Source organism: Anarhichas minor, unplaced genomic scaffold (genome assembly GCF_050575085.1).
Source record: "Anarhichas minor isolate MPS153535 unplaced genomic scaffold, ASM5057508v1 ptg000027l, whole genome shotgun sequence".
NCBI classification, from domain to species: Eukaryota; Metazoa; Chordata; class Actinopteri; order Perciformes; family Anarhichadidae; genus Anarhichas; species Anarhichas minor.
Genome location: NW_027466473.1, coordinates 6540146 through 6555448, shown reverse-complemented (window position 1 = coordinate 6555448; position 15303 = coordinate 6540146). Strand labels below are relative to the sequence as shown.

Below are 15303 nucleotides of genomic sequence, written 5' to 3'. Positions count from 1 at the left end.
TGGTGTCTGCCAGCTGGCTTTCAAGAATAAACGAGTAAAGATGAAGCAATTTAAGTCACGTTGGGATTTGGTGAGGGAGGCAATCACCCAAAGTCTCAACCGTTCCGTCTCTTCCACACTGGCCCTGACCCAGAGTCAGTCTGACCTCAAGCTAATGTGGCCGTTAGTGACCAGTATCTCGCTCGGGTCACGAGTAAACATAGAGGCTTCCATTTCACACAGGCTCGGGCACGGCAGGGCAGTCCATCTCCTCTCATCTCCATCACATTAGAGCCTTTTATCCCTTTAGTCACACACAGCCCCGGTCGTAATCATCCAGATGAACTGACAGGATTGGCACTGCGGCTGTCGTGTTGAAACCCCCAGCAATCCATTATAGTCCACCTTCTCCTGGTGCCACAGGTGGCCGTTCCAATAACAGCCCGCCTCTAACCCAGATAGGAGACGGGCCAGCTTCTCTCTCCCCGTGCAATCACACAATAGCGTGTGCGGAGCTGCTAAATATGGGTGGAGGCCTTTCGGTGTGTCTTATTCTCACTGGATTGTTTAAACTACCCAATTATCCCCTAGCCTCGCGAGAGGTGACCCACACTGGCCCCCTTGTCCTGGGATGGTGAGAAGAAGTAGGTCTCATTATGACAAGGCGGAGGTGGAGTTTCCTCCAGCGTGGCTGCAGGTTCCATTGACAGGGTTGTGGGCTCAGATGGAGACACGAAAGGGGGCACGACAAAAAAAAGGGGGTGAAATGACCAGAGGGGACGCGAGGCACAGACCGACAGCACGACCAATGAATCCAAACACTGAAATTACGGAGCAAGAGAGTGTGAGTGTGTTTACTCTTGTATCAACAGACATATAAAAGAGGTAAGTCTCTTTAATAATAGACTCATGCCTTCAGGATCCCCCCCCCCCCTGTGGATCAGTTTGGTGGAATCTCTTTAAATACAGTGTTCCTGACAAGGATGAGGAAGTTAACATAATATTTATTAAATAAAAAATAAACTGTCAATCATAGTTTTTCAGGATGCTGCATATGGAATGAATAACGACGTTTTATTCTTGACAGCACACCTTTCTCAGCTCGAGATATGTGACAAAACTACAGAATTACTCAGAAATGTTTTATTCATATGCAAAAATTGCACTTTAGTTGCACTAGGATTGTATTTACTTTTAATAGTATGTATTCTGTATCATTATTATTTAGTTTTTCCTGTTGGAATAGACTTGTATTGCAATGATGTACTGAATTAATATCATGTTATATATATTATGGATGTTCTTGTATCACCTTTATATACCTCGTATAAATAAGCCACATTAAATCTCAATGTTGTAGAACAATAAAACATAAAAACCTCCAAGGGGGCAGTGAATATTGAAAAAAGAAAAGTTAAAGTGACAGTCGGCACAAACACACTGTTTTGACACACGGAAGGATCAGAATTAAAAAGAGATAAGGAACTCCCAGAGGAGAACAGAGGGCTGCCACATCAGGACACACACGCCAACTTACAATGAAAACCAGTGACCACACATGAGGAGGCCTCTGATTGTGCGCCCCACGATATGACGCAGATGTCACACTTGTCATGTCTGGTGACATCAAAAGATCCCTCGACGGGAGGAAGGAGGGGAGATCCACAGCAGGGGAGAGAGGGGAGGCAGCACATGATTCACATGGGCAACTTGTCCCCCAGCCGACCTTAACAATTAGAGTCATACTGTAGATGCCTAATTTATCTGAATGATCTAATGGGAAATAAACAATGTGAGACAGGAGGAGGGAGGGTACGGGTAAGAGGGAGCTGTGTTACTGCTAAAGGCAACATTTTGGAAAACATTAACAATCTGATTCATCTGATGCTCATGATTGTCTGTGACTCATGAGTGGAAGCAGCTGAAGGAGGTGAACATGGAATGATGTCGTGCTCATGAAACAAGCTTTGAATTTACTCTGTGTTCACTTCAGTTATGGGAGTTATATTACCAGTGCAACGCAACACACACACACACACACACACACACACACACACACACACACACACACACACACACACACACACACACACACACACACACACACACACACACACACACACACACACACACACACACACACACACACACACACACACACACACACACACACACACACACACACACACACACACACACACACACACACACACACACGTCTACTTGTGTAACTTTTGGCAGCTTTTGTTACTAGACCTAATAACCAAGAAAATAATATATCTCCAAATTTAGGGATTTTAAATATGAATTGTTCAGACAAACCGCTTCTTAAATTACATAACAATTCAAAAATCTACTCGCTACAAACAGATAGAATACGGTAGAAATTCACCCAGCAGTGACTCCATACATCCATCCATATATATCCATATATATATATATATATCCATATATATCCATATATATATATATATATATATATATATCCATATATATCCATATATATATATATATATGGATATATATATATATATATATATGGATATATATATATATGGATATATATATATATATATATATATATATATATATATATATATATATATATATATATATATATATATATATATATATATATATATATCCATATATATATATATCTATATATATATCCATATATATCTATATATATATATATATCTATATATATATCTATATATATATATCCATATCTATATATATATATCCATATCTATATATATATATATATCTATATCTATATATATATCTATATATATCTATATATATCTATATATATATATATATATATCTATATATATATATATATCTATATATATATATCTATATATATATATATATATATATCTATATATATATATATATCTATATATATATATCTATATATATATATATATATATATATATATATATATATACAGTGGGTACGGAAAGTATTCAGACCCCTTTAAATTTTTCACTCTTTGTTTCATTGCAGCCATTTGCTAAAATCAAAAAAGTTCATTTTATTTCTCATTAATGTACACTCAGCACCCCATCTTGACAGAAAAAAACAGAAATGTAGAAATCTTTGCAAATTTCTTAAAAAAGAAAAACTGAAATATCACATGGTCATAAGTATTCAGACCCTTTGCTGTGACACTCATATTTAACTCACATGCTGTCCATTTCTTCTGATCCTCCTTGAGATGGTTCTACTCCTTCATTGGAGTCCAGCTGTGTTTAATTAAACTGATTGGACTTGATTAGGAAAGACACACACCTGTCTATATAAGACCTTACAGCTCACAGTGCATGTCGGAGCAAATGAGAATCATGAGGTCGAAGGAACTGCCCAAGGAGCTCAGAGACAGAATTGTGGCAAGGCACAGATCTGGCCAAGGTTACAAAAGAATTTCTGCAGCACTCAAGGTTCCTAAGAGCACAGTGGCCTCCATAATCCTTAAATGGAAGAAGTTTGGGACGACCAGAACTCTTCCTAGACCTGGCCGTCCAGCCAAACTGAGCAATCGTGGAAGAAGAGCCTTGGTGAGAGAGGTAAAGAAGAACCCAAAGATCACTGTGGCTGAGCTCCGGAGATACAGTAGGGAGATGGGAGAAAGTTCCACAAAGTCAACTATCACTGCAGCCCTCCACCAGTCGGGGCTTTATGGCAGAGTGGCCCGACGGAAGCCTCTCCTCAGTGCAAGACATATGAAAGCCCGCATAGAGTTTGCCAAAAAACACATGAAGGACTCCCAGACTATGAGAAATAAGATTCTCTGGTCTGATGAGACCAAGATTGAACTTTTTGGCGTTAATTCTAAGCGGTATGTGTGGAGAAAACCAGGCACTGCTCATCACCTGCCCAATACAATCCCAACAGTGAAACATGGTGGTGGCAGCATCATGCTATGGGGGTGTTTTTCAGCTGCAGGGACAGGACGACTGATTGCAATTGAAGGAAAGATGAATGCGGCCAAGTACAGAGATATCCTGGAAGAAAACCTCTTCCAGAGTGCTCTGGACCTCAGACTGGGCCGAAGGTTCACCTTCCAACAAGACAATGACCCTAAGCACACAGCTAAAATAACAAAGGAGTGGCTTCGGAACAACTCTGTGACCATTCTTGACTGGCCCAGCCAGAGCCCTGACCTAAACCCAATTGAGCATCTCTGGAGAGACCTGAAAATGGCTGTCCACCAACGTTCACCATCCAACCTGACGGAACTGGAGAGGATCTGCAAGGAAGAATGGCAGAGGATCCCCAAATCCAGGTGTGAAAAACTTGTTGCATCATTCCCAAGAAGACTCATGGCTGTACTAGCTCAAAAGGGTGCTTCTACTCAATACTGAGCAAAGGGTCTGAATACTTATGACCATGTGATATTTCAGTTTTTCTTTCTTAATAAATTTGCAACAATTTCTACATTTCTGTTTTTTTTCTGTCAAGATGGGGTGGAGAAATAAAATGAACTTTTTTGATTTTAGCAAATGGCTGCAATGAAACAGAGTGAAAAATTTAAAGGGTTCTGAATACTTTCCGTGTGTGTGTGTGTGTGTGTGTGTGTGTGTACATATACATATATATACATAGATAGATATGTATATAACTAAATATAATTATATATATATATATATAGAGAACATTAGCTTTTCTGTTTACATTTCACTCAGCTAGTACAGCTCAATACTGCACATTCAGAATGTGACTTTGTGATGGACAGTATATCACTAACCAAAGTCTAATGTCTAATCTGAACAAAGCATCGCCCAGCTTCACCATGACATCCCCGTATTGTGAGGTTACAGGCACTGAAAGCCTTTTCATGTTTGCCTCTCTAAATTCACTGCTGCTTCTTTTCACATCAAGTGAATGAGAGCACTGGGATCCCGGGTGAAAAACAAGCAGAGGGGAGACGAGCAGGAGAGCTGACTCACTCCGGTGTGGGGGCTTTGCTGGTGCAGAGGAGCAGTGAATCATCTGAAGCCTTATTGAATATTTGCTCTATTTGATGTCATTACCGCCCCAGTGATCATCAGCACCCTCCCAGAGACTCCAGACTACAGCCAGGGGAGAGATGCAGGAGGCAGACCCGGAGCTGAGGGGCATTTGAGGTCAAAACCCAGTGAGACTGAATAAACAGAAGGCCTACCAATGTTCAGCTTGGGCAGAAAACACAGAAATGGACTTTTAGATTGCAGAAAGGAGCCATTTGTCCGAATAAATGGGGAGATGTACTGGTTTTCTTCAAGGGTTAATAAAGGGCTCGAAGCAGTGTGAACAAGAACTATTGACGTTGGTGTTGGATCACTGAGAACAGAATCTGCTGGGAGTGAGTGTGTGGGCTCTAATCAACGCCGACTGAGTGATCGATACATTATCTGTCCGTGCACAGAAGTTCTCGGTTGAGCCTACACATGAGAAGATGACAGCAGAGGTTGTATTTAAGTCATTTCTATTGTTTATTAGAAATGGATCATGTTTCAACCCAAGCAGTACGAGTTATTTCTTGTTTTGTTTTTACCTTCAATGTGCCATGCATACAAAATCAGAATCAAGTGTCCATCTGTCAGTGCCCAATAGAGTTTATATTTGTAAGGGATTGATATCAAAGTCTTTTTTTCCCCTGTGCAATTAATATTCACAGATATGTACATTCAAATTAGTCAGCCTCAAATATCAAGCATCCTCGCGAAAAAGAAACCAACATTAAAAGTAAAAAGTTACAAAAAACTTCAAATGAAACAATATATTTCTCTTTTAAAATAGAATTAATAACTATTCGGCTAACATGAGTTAAATTATGATTGCTTCATTTTTAACCATAGGCACGTTGTAGATAGGTGAGGCGTCGTAGAAGCCAAATGGAGGCCATGTGTCTCCTCCTCTCTCCTCGCCGCAGCGGATGTTTGTGTAAACTAAACCACCGAGCTATTCTACGGTCCTTGAAAGGGACCATTTAGAAAATAAAAGTAAAAATAAAAAAACAGAACGAAGTGTCAAGGTTTCCTCTGGTCCAGCTTCTCGTCGGGGTGGCTCTCTGATATGTGACAAACGGAGAAGGAACTCTACCAGGAGCTCTCAGAGATGTTTCATGGCTCACAATGATTGGTTTCTTTGGTATAAACCACCATGACTTCCAACAACTCAAATAATCTCTCTATTTGAAATGAATACAGTAATGATTGGAAAACAGCCCCCCAACAACTCGCTCCCTTTAAAACTTTAGATTTGAAAGTACATGACTGATCTCTGTGGAAGTGAACACCGGTGGATCTCAGCTTCCATAAAACATGGGGGGGGGGGGGGTAATGTGAACACGTTCAACATTTCAGGAAGTGTCCCACCAATTACAAAAGATGAGGTAATTCATCATTACAGAATTCAACTCTCCCAGCTCACGAAACACGAGATGTGGTACTAGTGAATAAGTGGGATAGTGAGTCTATCTTACAGTCACCTTTATGTGTCTTCATCAGTATGTCGACGGCCCATCAAGTCTTTATAAGTGATGCGAGGGAAAGACGGTCCATCTGTGATTTAGAATCCAGCTTTTCATTCACTGCAGTGACAAATAAATCAGGACTTTCATAAAGCGTTGAACTTTATGCATTAGAAAATGATGCATTAGATAAAATAATAATAATGAATAAATAAATCAGCGGATAAAACTGAAGGCCTTTAAGAGATTCTGAATTTTTCAATGATTATTTTTTTTTGGGCTGTTATTCATCATTTGACATCAAAATAGTCTTTCATTCATTCACTAGTAATGGAGTGAAAATACTTCAACATATAGATAGAATAACAGAGGAATGCATTGCAATAGTATGTCATCACAGTTTCCCCTCAGCTGTAAAGTTCATTCTCATCCTCTGCAAAGACTATGGCTATTTGAGTATCATCTTCATCCCGTGGGTTCTAGTGCACATCACACCTGTCGTCGTGACAGAGAGTTCAGGTCACATGTATGTTTCGGATATCTGTGAACGATGCACGGACCCTTCCCTTCAACAGGAGCCCTGAAAAACACACCGTCATTTACTTCTGTTGTCTGAAAAGGACAGAAGTAAATAGGGAAGGAAGAAGGAGAGAAGGTGGGGAGAAATAGAAAGGAAGTGGAGATCAAATAAAAAGGAAGGAAGGAGTGGAATGAGCGAGTAGGTCTGAACTTTCTCCCCATGGTGAGTAATGAGACTCCACAGGACAGTATTTTTAGGATGCTCTACATGTCCACTGGGACATGTACGTCGCCATGGTGACCTGTTTTCACCATGATCAACTATGCAACCCAGTGGCGGCTGCTGTTTAGGAGGAAGGAAGGAAGGGGCGAGAAAAAAAGGAGTATACTTTCCCTTGAAGGTCGCGAATTTGGCACACCTCATGTCCTTTACATCGTCAAGTAAAAAAAAAACAAAAAAAAATTCCAGACCCCGCAATTGTTCCTGTTCCAGTGAATGCACATGCTGATATACCGGTTTAACCTAAGGCAAATAGGATTGTGAGTAAGTGTGGAAAGGGCTCTCCGAGGACCCCTCCACAGCTCCTGTCCAGAGTTACCGCAGAGAGTCACCGGAGTGGAGGTGGGTCCTTTAAGAAGGAAAGCACTGGATGGTCACCTCTCCCTTTCTTGTTCAAAGTGAAACCAGCTGAGTCAGGATGTGGCCCCTTACGGTTGTTCTCCTCCCGTCTCTCAGGGCATCTCTCGAGGGGACATGTTGAGTAGCTTGGTAGATTTATTGGGGTAATTGATAGCCAGGCTGATGGCAGCGATGTTCTTCAGAGCCTACACAATCAAAACAACAACAAAAAAGTATGTGAATGGAAAACAGTGCAGGGGAGAGAAAATCAAGCAGTGTCAACAGCTTTGCTTTTCCACCTGTGCTGTGCACTGCATGTTGAGTGATGATAAACAGACCAAACTGATGAATCAGGGACTTCTGTGCGGTTTACGTCACCTTATTTAACAAACAAATGTGCTTCGCAGGGTTGTTGTTTTTCTCGGTCTTGGTACAGAGCGTCATTGAATCTGGTAAAGATGTCTTATGGTTCTGGTCTCTCTTGTTTTGTGACATTTGACAAGCGCTACATCAGGTCAAAATCTCACTTTGATCATTTATCTAAAAACAACGTAGGGCCGGAGTTACATTCCGTTGACTGTGGAGTCCCCAGAGCTGTCCCGTAGCCATTAATCAATAAAAAACAGAACTGGAAATAATGGAAGCACTGCCGACAATATTGTTGGATGGATTTAAGGGATAGACAGGCTGCTGCACCTGTTGCCTTATGACCCTTATGATGTGCAACGTATTAAAAACAGCTGCTGTTCCAACACTATATGCTGGTTAAGTTAAGCTATTCAAATGTACAAACCTACAAAGAGTTTTACTTCAGTTGGTACACAGTGTTAAAGCAGTTTTCTTTTGTTGGTTACTTGAGGGCAGTGAACACGCTGTAAACCACGGCACTGATATGTGATCACCTTTCAAAGCAAGCATTTGCCTTTTAAGAAACATCAGGATTCATTCTGGAAACCTGATGAACGAAAGTCCAACAGACTCTTGTTGCTAGCTCGTTGTTAGCTCGTTGTTAGCTCGTTGCTAGCTCGTTGCTAGCTTTGTCTGCGGCGTGGTGCTGGTAGGTAGCGCACAGTGGTTTGATCAGAGCTGGTTTGCTGCTGTGGCTGGAAATGAGGTTGTTGAGAGTGAACCACAACTATAAAGTTGCCGACTATAAAACAAAAGCAATGAGCTGAAAGATACATTACATTTTTTTTAAACATCCAGTGCTGAGGGGAACTGCAGAGGGAGAATCTGTAACTAGTGACTCCTTTCACAATAAACACATTCATTTGATCGATTGTTAATACAAAAAATGTTGATTAATGCAGCTTTAACTTAACATTACATGATATACCTGCTTACTCAGTTACAGCAGCTGTCTCAGTCTCAGTGGCACTTCAAATATCTTATTTCCAACCAAAGATACCAAACGTATGTATTCTTTAGGTCTGAGGGTAAATGATTACGCTCCCTTCTGAACAGTATTCGATGGTTTGTCACTTTCTAACTCCCCTCTTGAACAATACCCTTCACCCAGTGATTTCCTAGGAGCTGAGAAGTCCAACACAGCTCCAGGTAACGGCCCGACACACAGCAGTACGTGCTGATCTGGCTGATTTAGTAGGCAGTTCCTTTGCAAATGTATCAAACACAGCTATGTTGCACTGCGGTCCGTGTTTAATTGAGTGAATAACAGGATAAATAAAAGCCACGGAGAACTGGTGGAGTGGCTGCGATCCTCTGAACACTGTGCGACTTGTCGTGGTATAATAAACTCACCAAAGATGACAGGCCACTAACGTAAAGAGAGGAAATGTAGTCACCTTGTTTTGTTGCGGGTGGCTTTAGAACATTTTTTTCCCAACCTTCGGCCTATTTACATTTGGACTTTGCACTATTGTTATCATAATAGTCCCGACTACAGCCAAGTCATCTATAGTTGTGCTTTCTACCTGACAGGTATTAGGTAACTGCTCAACAGAACCGCCCACTATGTGTTTCTTCTTCACCACCCCGCATCCTCTGCTCCTCTTAACCGAGCGCTGTGGCTCGCTGTGCCGCAAATTCTAATGGACTGTAATTACCAAATACATTAGTCCCGATGTGCGGCCCACACATATTCAAAACAAAAGGGGGAGGTGCAGAGTGATCTGCCGAGTGTCAACAGCTTGGTGATTCACGAGCAGAAGAGACTCCAGCCGCGTGCTGACTCACGGCGACTGAAGACTGTTCAACCAACGGGACCGCATATTGAAGAAAGGGTTGCATAATATTACAACACTTCAGGGTGAGCGGAGACTTGTCTACTATCGGCCACGTCAAGCAGAGATTCAACACTGAAAACATCAAAGATGACCTGAGAGAGGCTGGCTGAAGGCAGGACTTTGAACATAGAAAGGCAGAGATGTAAAAAGTCATTAGTGGCTATTATGCAGAATAAGGACTCTTTGAGTGGTGATGCCACGTAGCTTTTCTTTCCTGACTAAAGTAAAACGTAACAATCAAATACATAGGTATTCATTTAGTGAATTGCTATTTATTATTAAAATAATAAATGACGCACCAGCAACTTGGTAAAAAAAAAAAAAAAAAAATCTTCAAAATGAACAGAAATTACAATTTAACTGTAAACCTTTTTAATGCAGCAACAAATTGTTCAAGACTTAAACAGGAATATAAAGTCCAGTATATAATGTATATAAACATAGAAATGAATTGAATAGATCGATAGATATATTGATATCTCATATCGGAAATAAAAAACAAAACAAAAAAAGGTGCAAGTCTTACCATTGCGGTGTGATTGAGGAGCTGCTCGTCAGTGGTCATGGCTAACAGGTAGTCCCGCAGGATGCCCTGTGCCTGGAAAACATATGAAAGGCTTGTAACAAGGGTGTCTCCTGCCATGTTTCCTAAATGCAGCTCGCAAAGAAACAGTGAACAGATAACCGTCATGAGTACACAGAGCTTCCCTAGACAGACTGCTCTAAGAGGTTACATAGGGAGGAATTTGGTCATAAATGAGGCCTGGTTCCCTGACCACTCATCACCATCTCACCATCAAATTGAAACTGTGGAACGTTGTAACAGTCAATCACAATTATAAACAAACCAAACAGCGCTTCACACTAAAGCAAAACAGGAGAAGCATATCTCGGGTTTTATAAGCTCAGGGAGTTAGGGAACACAGATAAGAATGCACAGCGGCTAAATGGGCCGAGACCGGCAAAACGGAGCTTTTACAGAGCTGGAGACACAGTCCAGAGCCCTCGTCCACCATCCGTCTCGCAGCACCCCGACTGTTTATAGTGGGGAACATCCTAGGACCATTTGTCCAGTCAGTAGTGCGTGACATGCCGTTTTGATTTCCCTAAACATAACGCTCACTTCCTGGGGTAGAGAGTTCACTGAATCTCAGCGGACCTGGTCGTGAACTTTGTGTGCGTACAAAGACTCATGCTGGAATGTGAACAGCGCTACTTCTTTAAAATCAGCTGGTTGTGGGCTCAGACCTAATATGGACACAGAGGACTCCTTGATGTGTTCACTCATTAGCTTCCCATGATTTTTACAGTAGAGGCATTACGAAGCTGTTGAACTGGGCTGTATGACATCACTGCAGTTGATCTCAAATGTGAACATGAGGAGGGCCACCAACCTTCACACACACACGTTTAGTCCACACTAAACCTTACTTCTCAGGAGGATGATGACAGACGGTGCGCTGTGTTGTAGTTAGAGCACTGAAGACTACAGCTGAAGAAGGATTTTAATATTTATGTCCATTTCAGGATGGAATTTAAAGAGGACTTTCCCCCTCTATATTAGCCTCAGAACAGTCCTGTCTATTTATACAATTCTCTTAACAAACGCAGAAGTCCTGGAAAAGTGACTCCAGTCTGGATGGCACACAGCCGAGTTGTCGTCTGTGTGACCCAGTGTGGAATCATATTCACTGGCTTTATTCAGGTTCAGCTCAACCGACATCTTTTTCAAAAATGTTTAAATCTCTTGTAATACCTTTGAACCACATCCTGAACCCAGTGCAACACCAGCCACCACTCACCGCGACAGCTGCCACAAGAGGTAGCAGGTGTGTGTGTGTTTTTAAACCAACAGAAGCCTGTTGTGTTAAGAGTGTTAGCTTAATTAAGACTGAATACTGGCAAAGCTTACATGGAGGAAGTGAATGGGTCAACGCATCTATTTTGAATACAACCGCTGCGCGTGGCCGTGTGCAAAACACTACCTGCCACAATCCATCCATCTCCATCATTGTTAAAACAACACTGGAGTGTCCATGAAGGGCAGCCCAGGATAAACGGCTGTGTGCTGCTACTGCGCCCTGGTGGCCGCTGACACGTACCGCTCCACTCAAGCAACTCGCTTTGGAACGACATTCGGTCGGTGCAGATGGGAGCACAGAATCCATCCTGGACGACAAGTCAACTGATGTCATTTTATCGTCGGGTCAGCAGCGCAGCCACGAGCCTCACCAAACAGACCAGATGGGAACCGGACAGAGAGTGCTTTTCTGGGACTGTCTGGTTCAATTGCATTTACAGATGGGAAACTCCTGGCTGACGGCCTGCTCATAATCCATGAGGATTCTCTTAATCAATAATTCAAGACAATTGAGAGAGAGAGAGAGAGAGAGAGAGACAGAGAGAGCCCAAACGCATCACAAAATGGATAGCATCTCTTCCTCTCTCAAGCAGTCTGCATGGAGCCAGTGTGGACTGTGCTGTCTGGCAGATGGCAGGGCCGGGCGTTGGCCCCGAGCCCAGCACAGAACAGAACAGGTGGGTGGAGGAAAAACATGCTCATCTCACAGAGAGACGGCTATAGACGGAGAGAGGAGGGGAAGACAGAGGTAAAGCATATAATAAATGTAACTCTTATTTCATTCAAATTGCCTCAAACTGAATATGTCATCAGGCCAAAAGAACAGGGACGGTAGACTAAAACAATCGTTTCTATATTCAACAGCAAAGCCAAATGCTGTCATCACAGCATAAACAGTCAACACAGCTAAACAAATACCCAAAATGTCACTTAGCCACACCTCCGGCTTTAAATACAACAGCACCTACACACACTAGATGTGGCCTGCACGTACGCGCGTGTGTGTGTGTGTGTGTGTGTGTGTGTGTGTGTGAGTATGCGTCACTCACAATGGCACGGGCCTCTGCGATGAAGAAGAGTTCAGTGAGGGCTCTGTGAAGAGGCAGCAGCACGGTGATACTGGTGGGATCCTGGCTCAGGCTGTTTTCCATGGACATGAAGAGCTGCCACAGAGGCCGCAGCAGCGTCAGCTCACAGGCTCTGGAGTGCAAACAAATCGATACTTAGACGAACAAACAAAAGTACGCACGCAGAACGGGACAATGAAGAGTCACTTCGATAAAAAAAATCGAAAAGGTACTACAACTCCCAAGACGCATTTCGGCATGAAACATCTGTGACGTGAAGCGTTAACGACGGGTAAAAGCTAAAGATGACGGCGTTGAGGGGGAGTCCTGTGTTTCCTTGTTAAAGAACATTATTGAAAGAAAAAATGTAAATGGTGTTTACAATTCCCATAAATTGTGTGAGGTCATTAAGACCAGAAGGGAGCGGAGTTAGTCTGCACACATGCAAATTCCTAAACACATCCTTTACCTCATTTCCGTGGTGACTACCAGGACATGAGGGATTTACAAAGGCTTTTCATCTTTTATGCAAACCCTGTGTGGAGTCCTGCAGCTCTGGGGAAAATACACTGCCGAGGTAAGAATGTGCACTGGGTCCTTTTAGCCAAATGAGCACTACCTAGGTCCAGGTGGATAGACCCAAGTGAGAATGTTTGTGCATGTTACTTTGGGTGTTTATACATGACAACTTAACCTTGCAATTTTTACAAGATTTCACCGGTGACAGAAAAAGTGTGAGAAGCGTTGAAGAGATTTGGACGGACAGAGACAGAAATGTACAGGCAAGGCAGGACTCTTACGTCTGGGACTGGCACTGCAGGAGGCGGAGCAACAAGTGAATGGCTTTGAGTCGCTGGTTCCCAGTCTGGCGGCAGGCCACGCCTACCTGCCACTCCCAGATGTCAACCAGAGGCAGGTGACTGAGCACTTGGTCATCTGCTAACATTTGCTTCAGTATCTCGAAACCTGATTACAAAGAAGAAAAAGTGCAGAAAGGGTGACGACCTGACTAACGCGAGGATTCAAACTCGTAGTTTGCACTACGCTCTCCACCAAATGAAGCAGGTTTGCTCAAATAACAAATGTCACGGTATCCGTGTTAATGTGAAGTACCTGTCTGGAAACGTCCTCTGTGGCCTCCTGTAACTGTGAACTTGTAGCCCCACTCTGTGTTGCTCATGTCGGACATGAACCTGTAGTACAGGGTGTCACCTGAGGGAAACCCACACACAACACACGTGTTGATACATGTCAAATTATCTGAAATGCAAATACACAGAGAAGAAAAGGAACTAAACGACTTTTTAAAAAATATTCCTCACCAGGAATCTCAAAATCGGACCATTTCTGAGGCGAGCCGCTAAAGTTGTGGACGTCCTGGAGGAAATCGCTGCTGCTGGACATGATGAGCTCATCACAGCCTTCCTCTGTGTAGCAGCGGGAGTCAAATTTTACCGAAAGGTAGATGGCTCCGGGGATGTGCACCTTGTCCTTAAGAGAGAAAAGATGGACACAATATAGCCTTCAAACTGAATTTGAAAAAAACAAAACTGTTTCAAATAAGGATGTGTACCAATAGCCGGCTCTATTGCAAAGTCGTCTTTAGTTAAATTTGCCTTTTGTGTGCGTCTCATAAAGAGCTATGACAGGCAGTTTACCCACCTCAAAGTTGGTGTTGTTGTCATATGGGTGTTTGGACTCTCTGATCTGCACGGCCATCCCGGGCTCCTCCATGAACTGGCAAGCTGTGAGGGACAGACTGCACAGCATACTCTGGCTGCAACCCTTCAGCACCCGCTGGAGAATCTATTTATTAACGGATTATTATGATCACATTAATCCACAAAACACCAGTAATGTATCATATGTGGAAATCACATAAGACAAACTCCACATTCTCCTGCCTTCCGCCCACCTTCTCCCAGAGCAGCCTCTCCTCCAGCTGCATCAACATGTCCAGGATGTAGGCCATGTGCGAGGCACCGCTCAGTTCCAGGGCCTCCTCGCTCAACGCCGCCTCCGCGGGCCAGTTGGCCAGCAGCGAGGCCAGCACGTGGCGGGCGTACAGCGTGCCGATGGCCTGGTTGACCTTCACCAGGTATTGGCGAACTGCCCGATTGCTTCGCACATCCAGCTCCTTGTGCAAGAGAGCAGAACTTTTGGTGCGCCTCTGCTTGGCGTAGCTGAGCTGCAGGTCGCTCTCTGAATTTGTGATGAGCTTCTGGGCCACTACGTTGACCTCCTCGGTGGCCTTTTCACAGTGGCTGGGTTTAGACTGTGGGAGGAGGGCGATGATGGGGATACATCAGAATTTTGACAAATGCAACAAAATAAAAAAAATTGGTAATCTGCCAAACTGCCAACTGTAAGTAGTGCTGTTAACCTCCGTGTTGGAAGTTCATAATAAAAGAGTCCATTTCTAAATTTTGGATGGCATGGGAATACCCTCCCTGACCCTTTGTGTGCAAAACATCATTTCATCCATCTCTAATAGATTGCTCCTATTAAAATGAAAAATCTTTATATTAATGGAACATTTTCTTCTTTT

General features: G+C 42.8%; 1 protein-coding gene across 1 annotated transcript in view; it reads right to left on the bottom strand.

Moving 5' to 3' along the window:
- Positions 1-5439: 5439 nt before the first annotated feature.
- Positions 5440-15303, bottom strand: part of zzef1 (zinc finger, ZZ-type with EF hand domain 1) — a 29569-nt gene continuing 19705 nt past the window's right edge. Inside the window, exons 47-54 of the mRNA XM_076101585.1 lie at positions 14671-15030; positions 14418-14561; positions 14078-14246; positions 13869-13967; positions 13556-13721; positions 12738-12888; positions 10354-10425; positions 5440-7787 (exon numbers count right to left, since the gene is read on the bottom strand). Coding sequence (XP_075957700.1) covers positions 7695-7787; positions 10354-10425; positions 12738-12888; positions 13556-13721; positions 13869-13967; positions 14078-14246; positions 14418-14561; positions 14671-15030 — 1254 coding nt within the window. The 3' untranslated portion in view covers positions 5440-7694. The remainder of the gene's footprint in view (positions 7788-10353; positions 10426-12737; positions 12889-13555; positions 13722-13868; positions 13968-14077; positions 14247-14417; positions 14562-14670; positions 15031-15303) is intronic.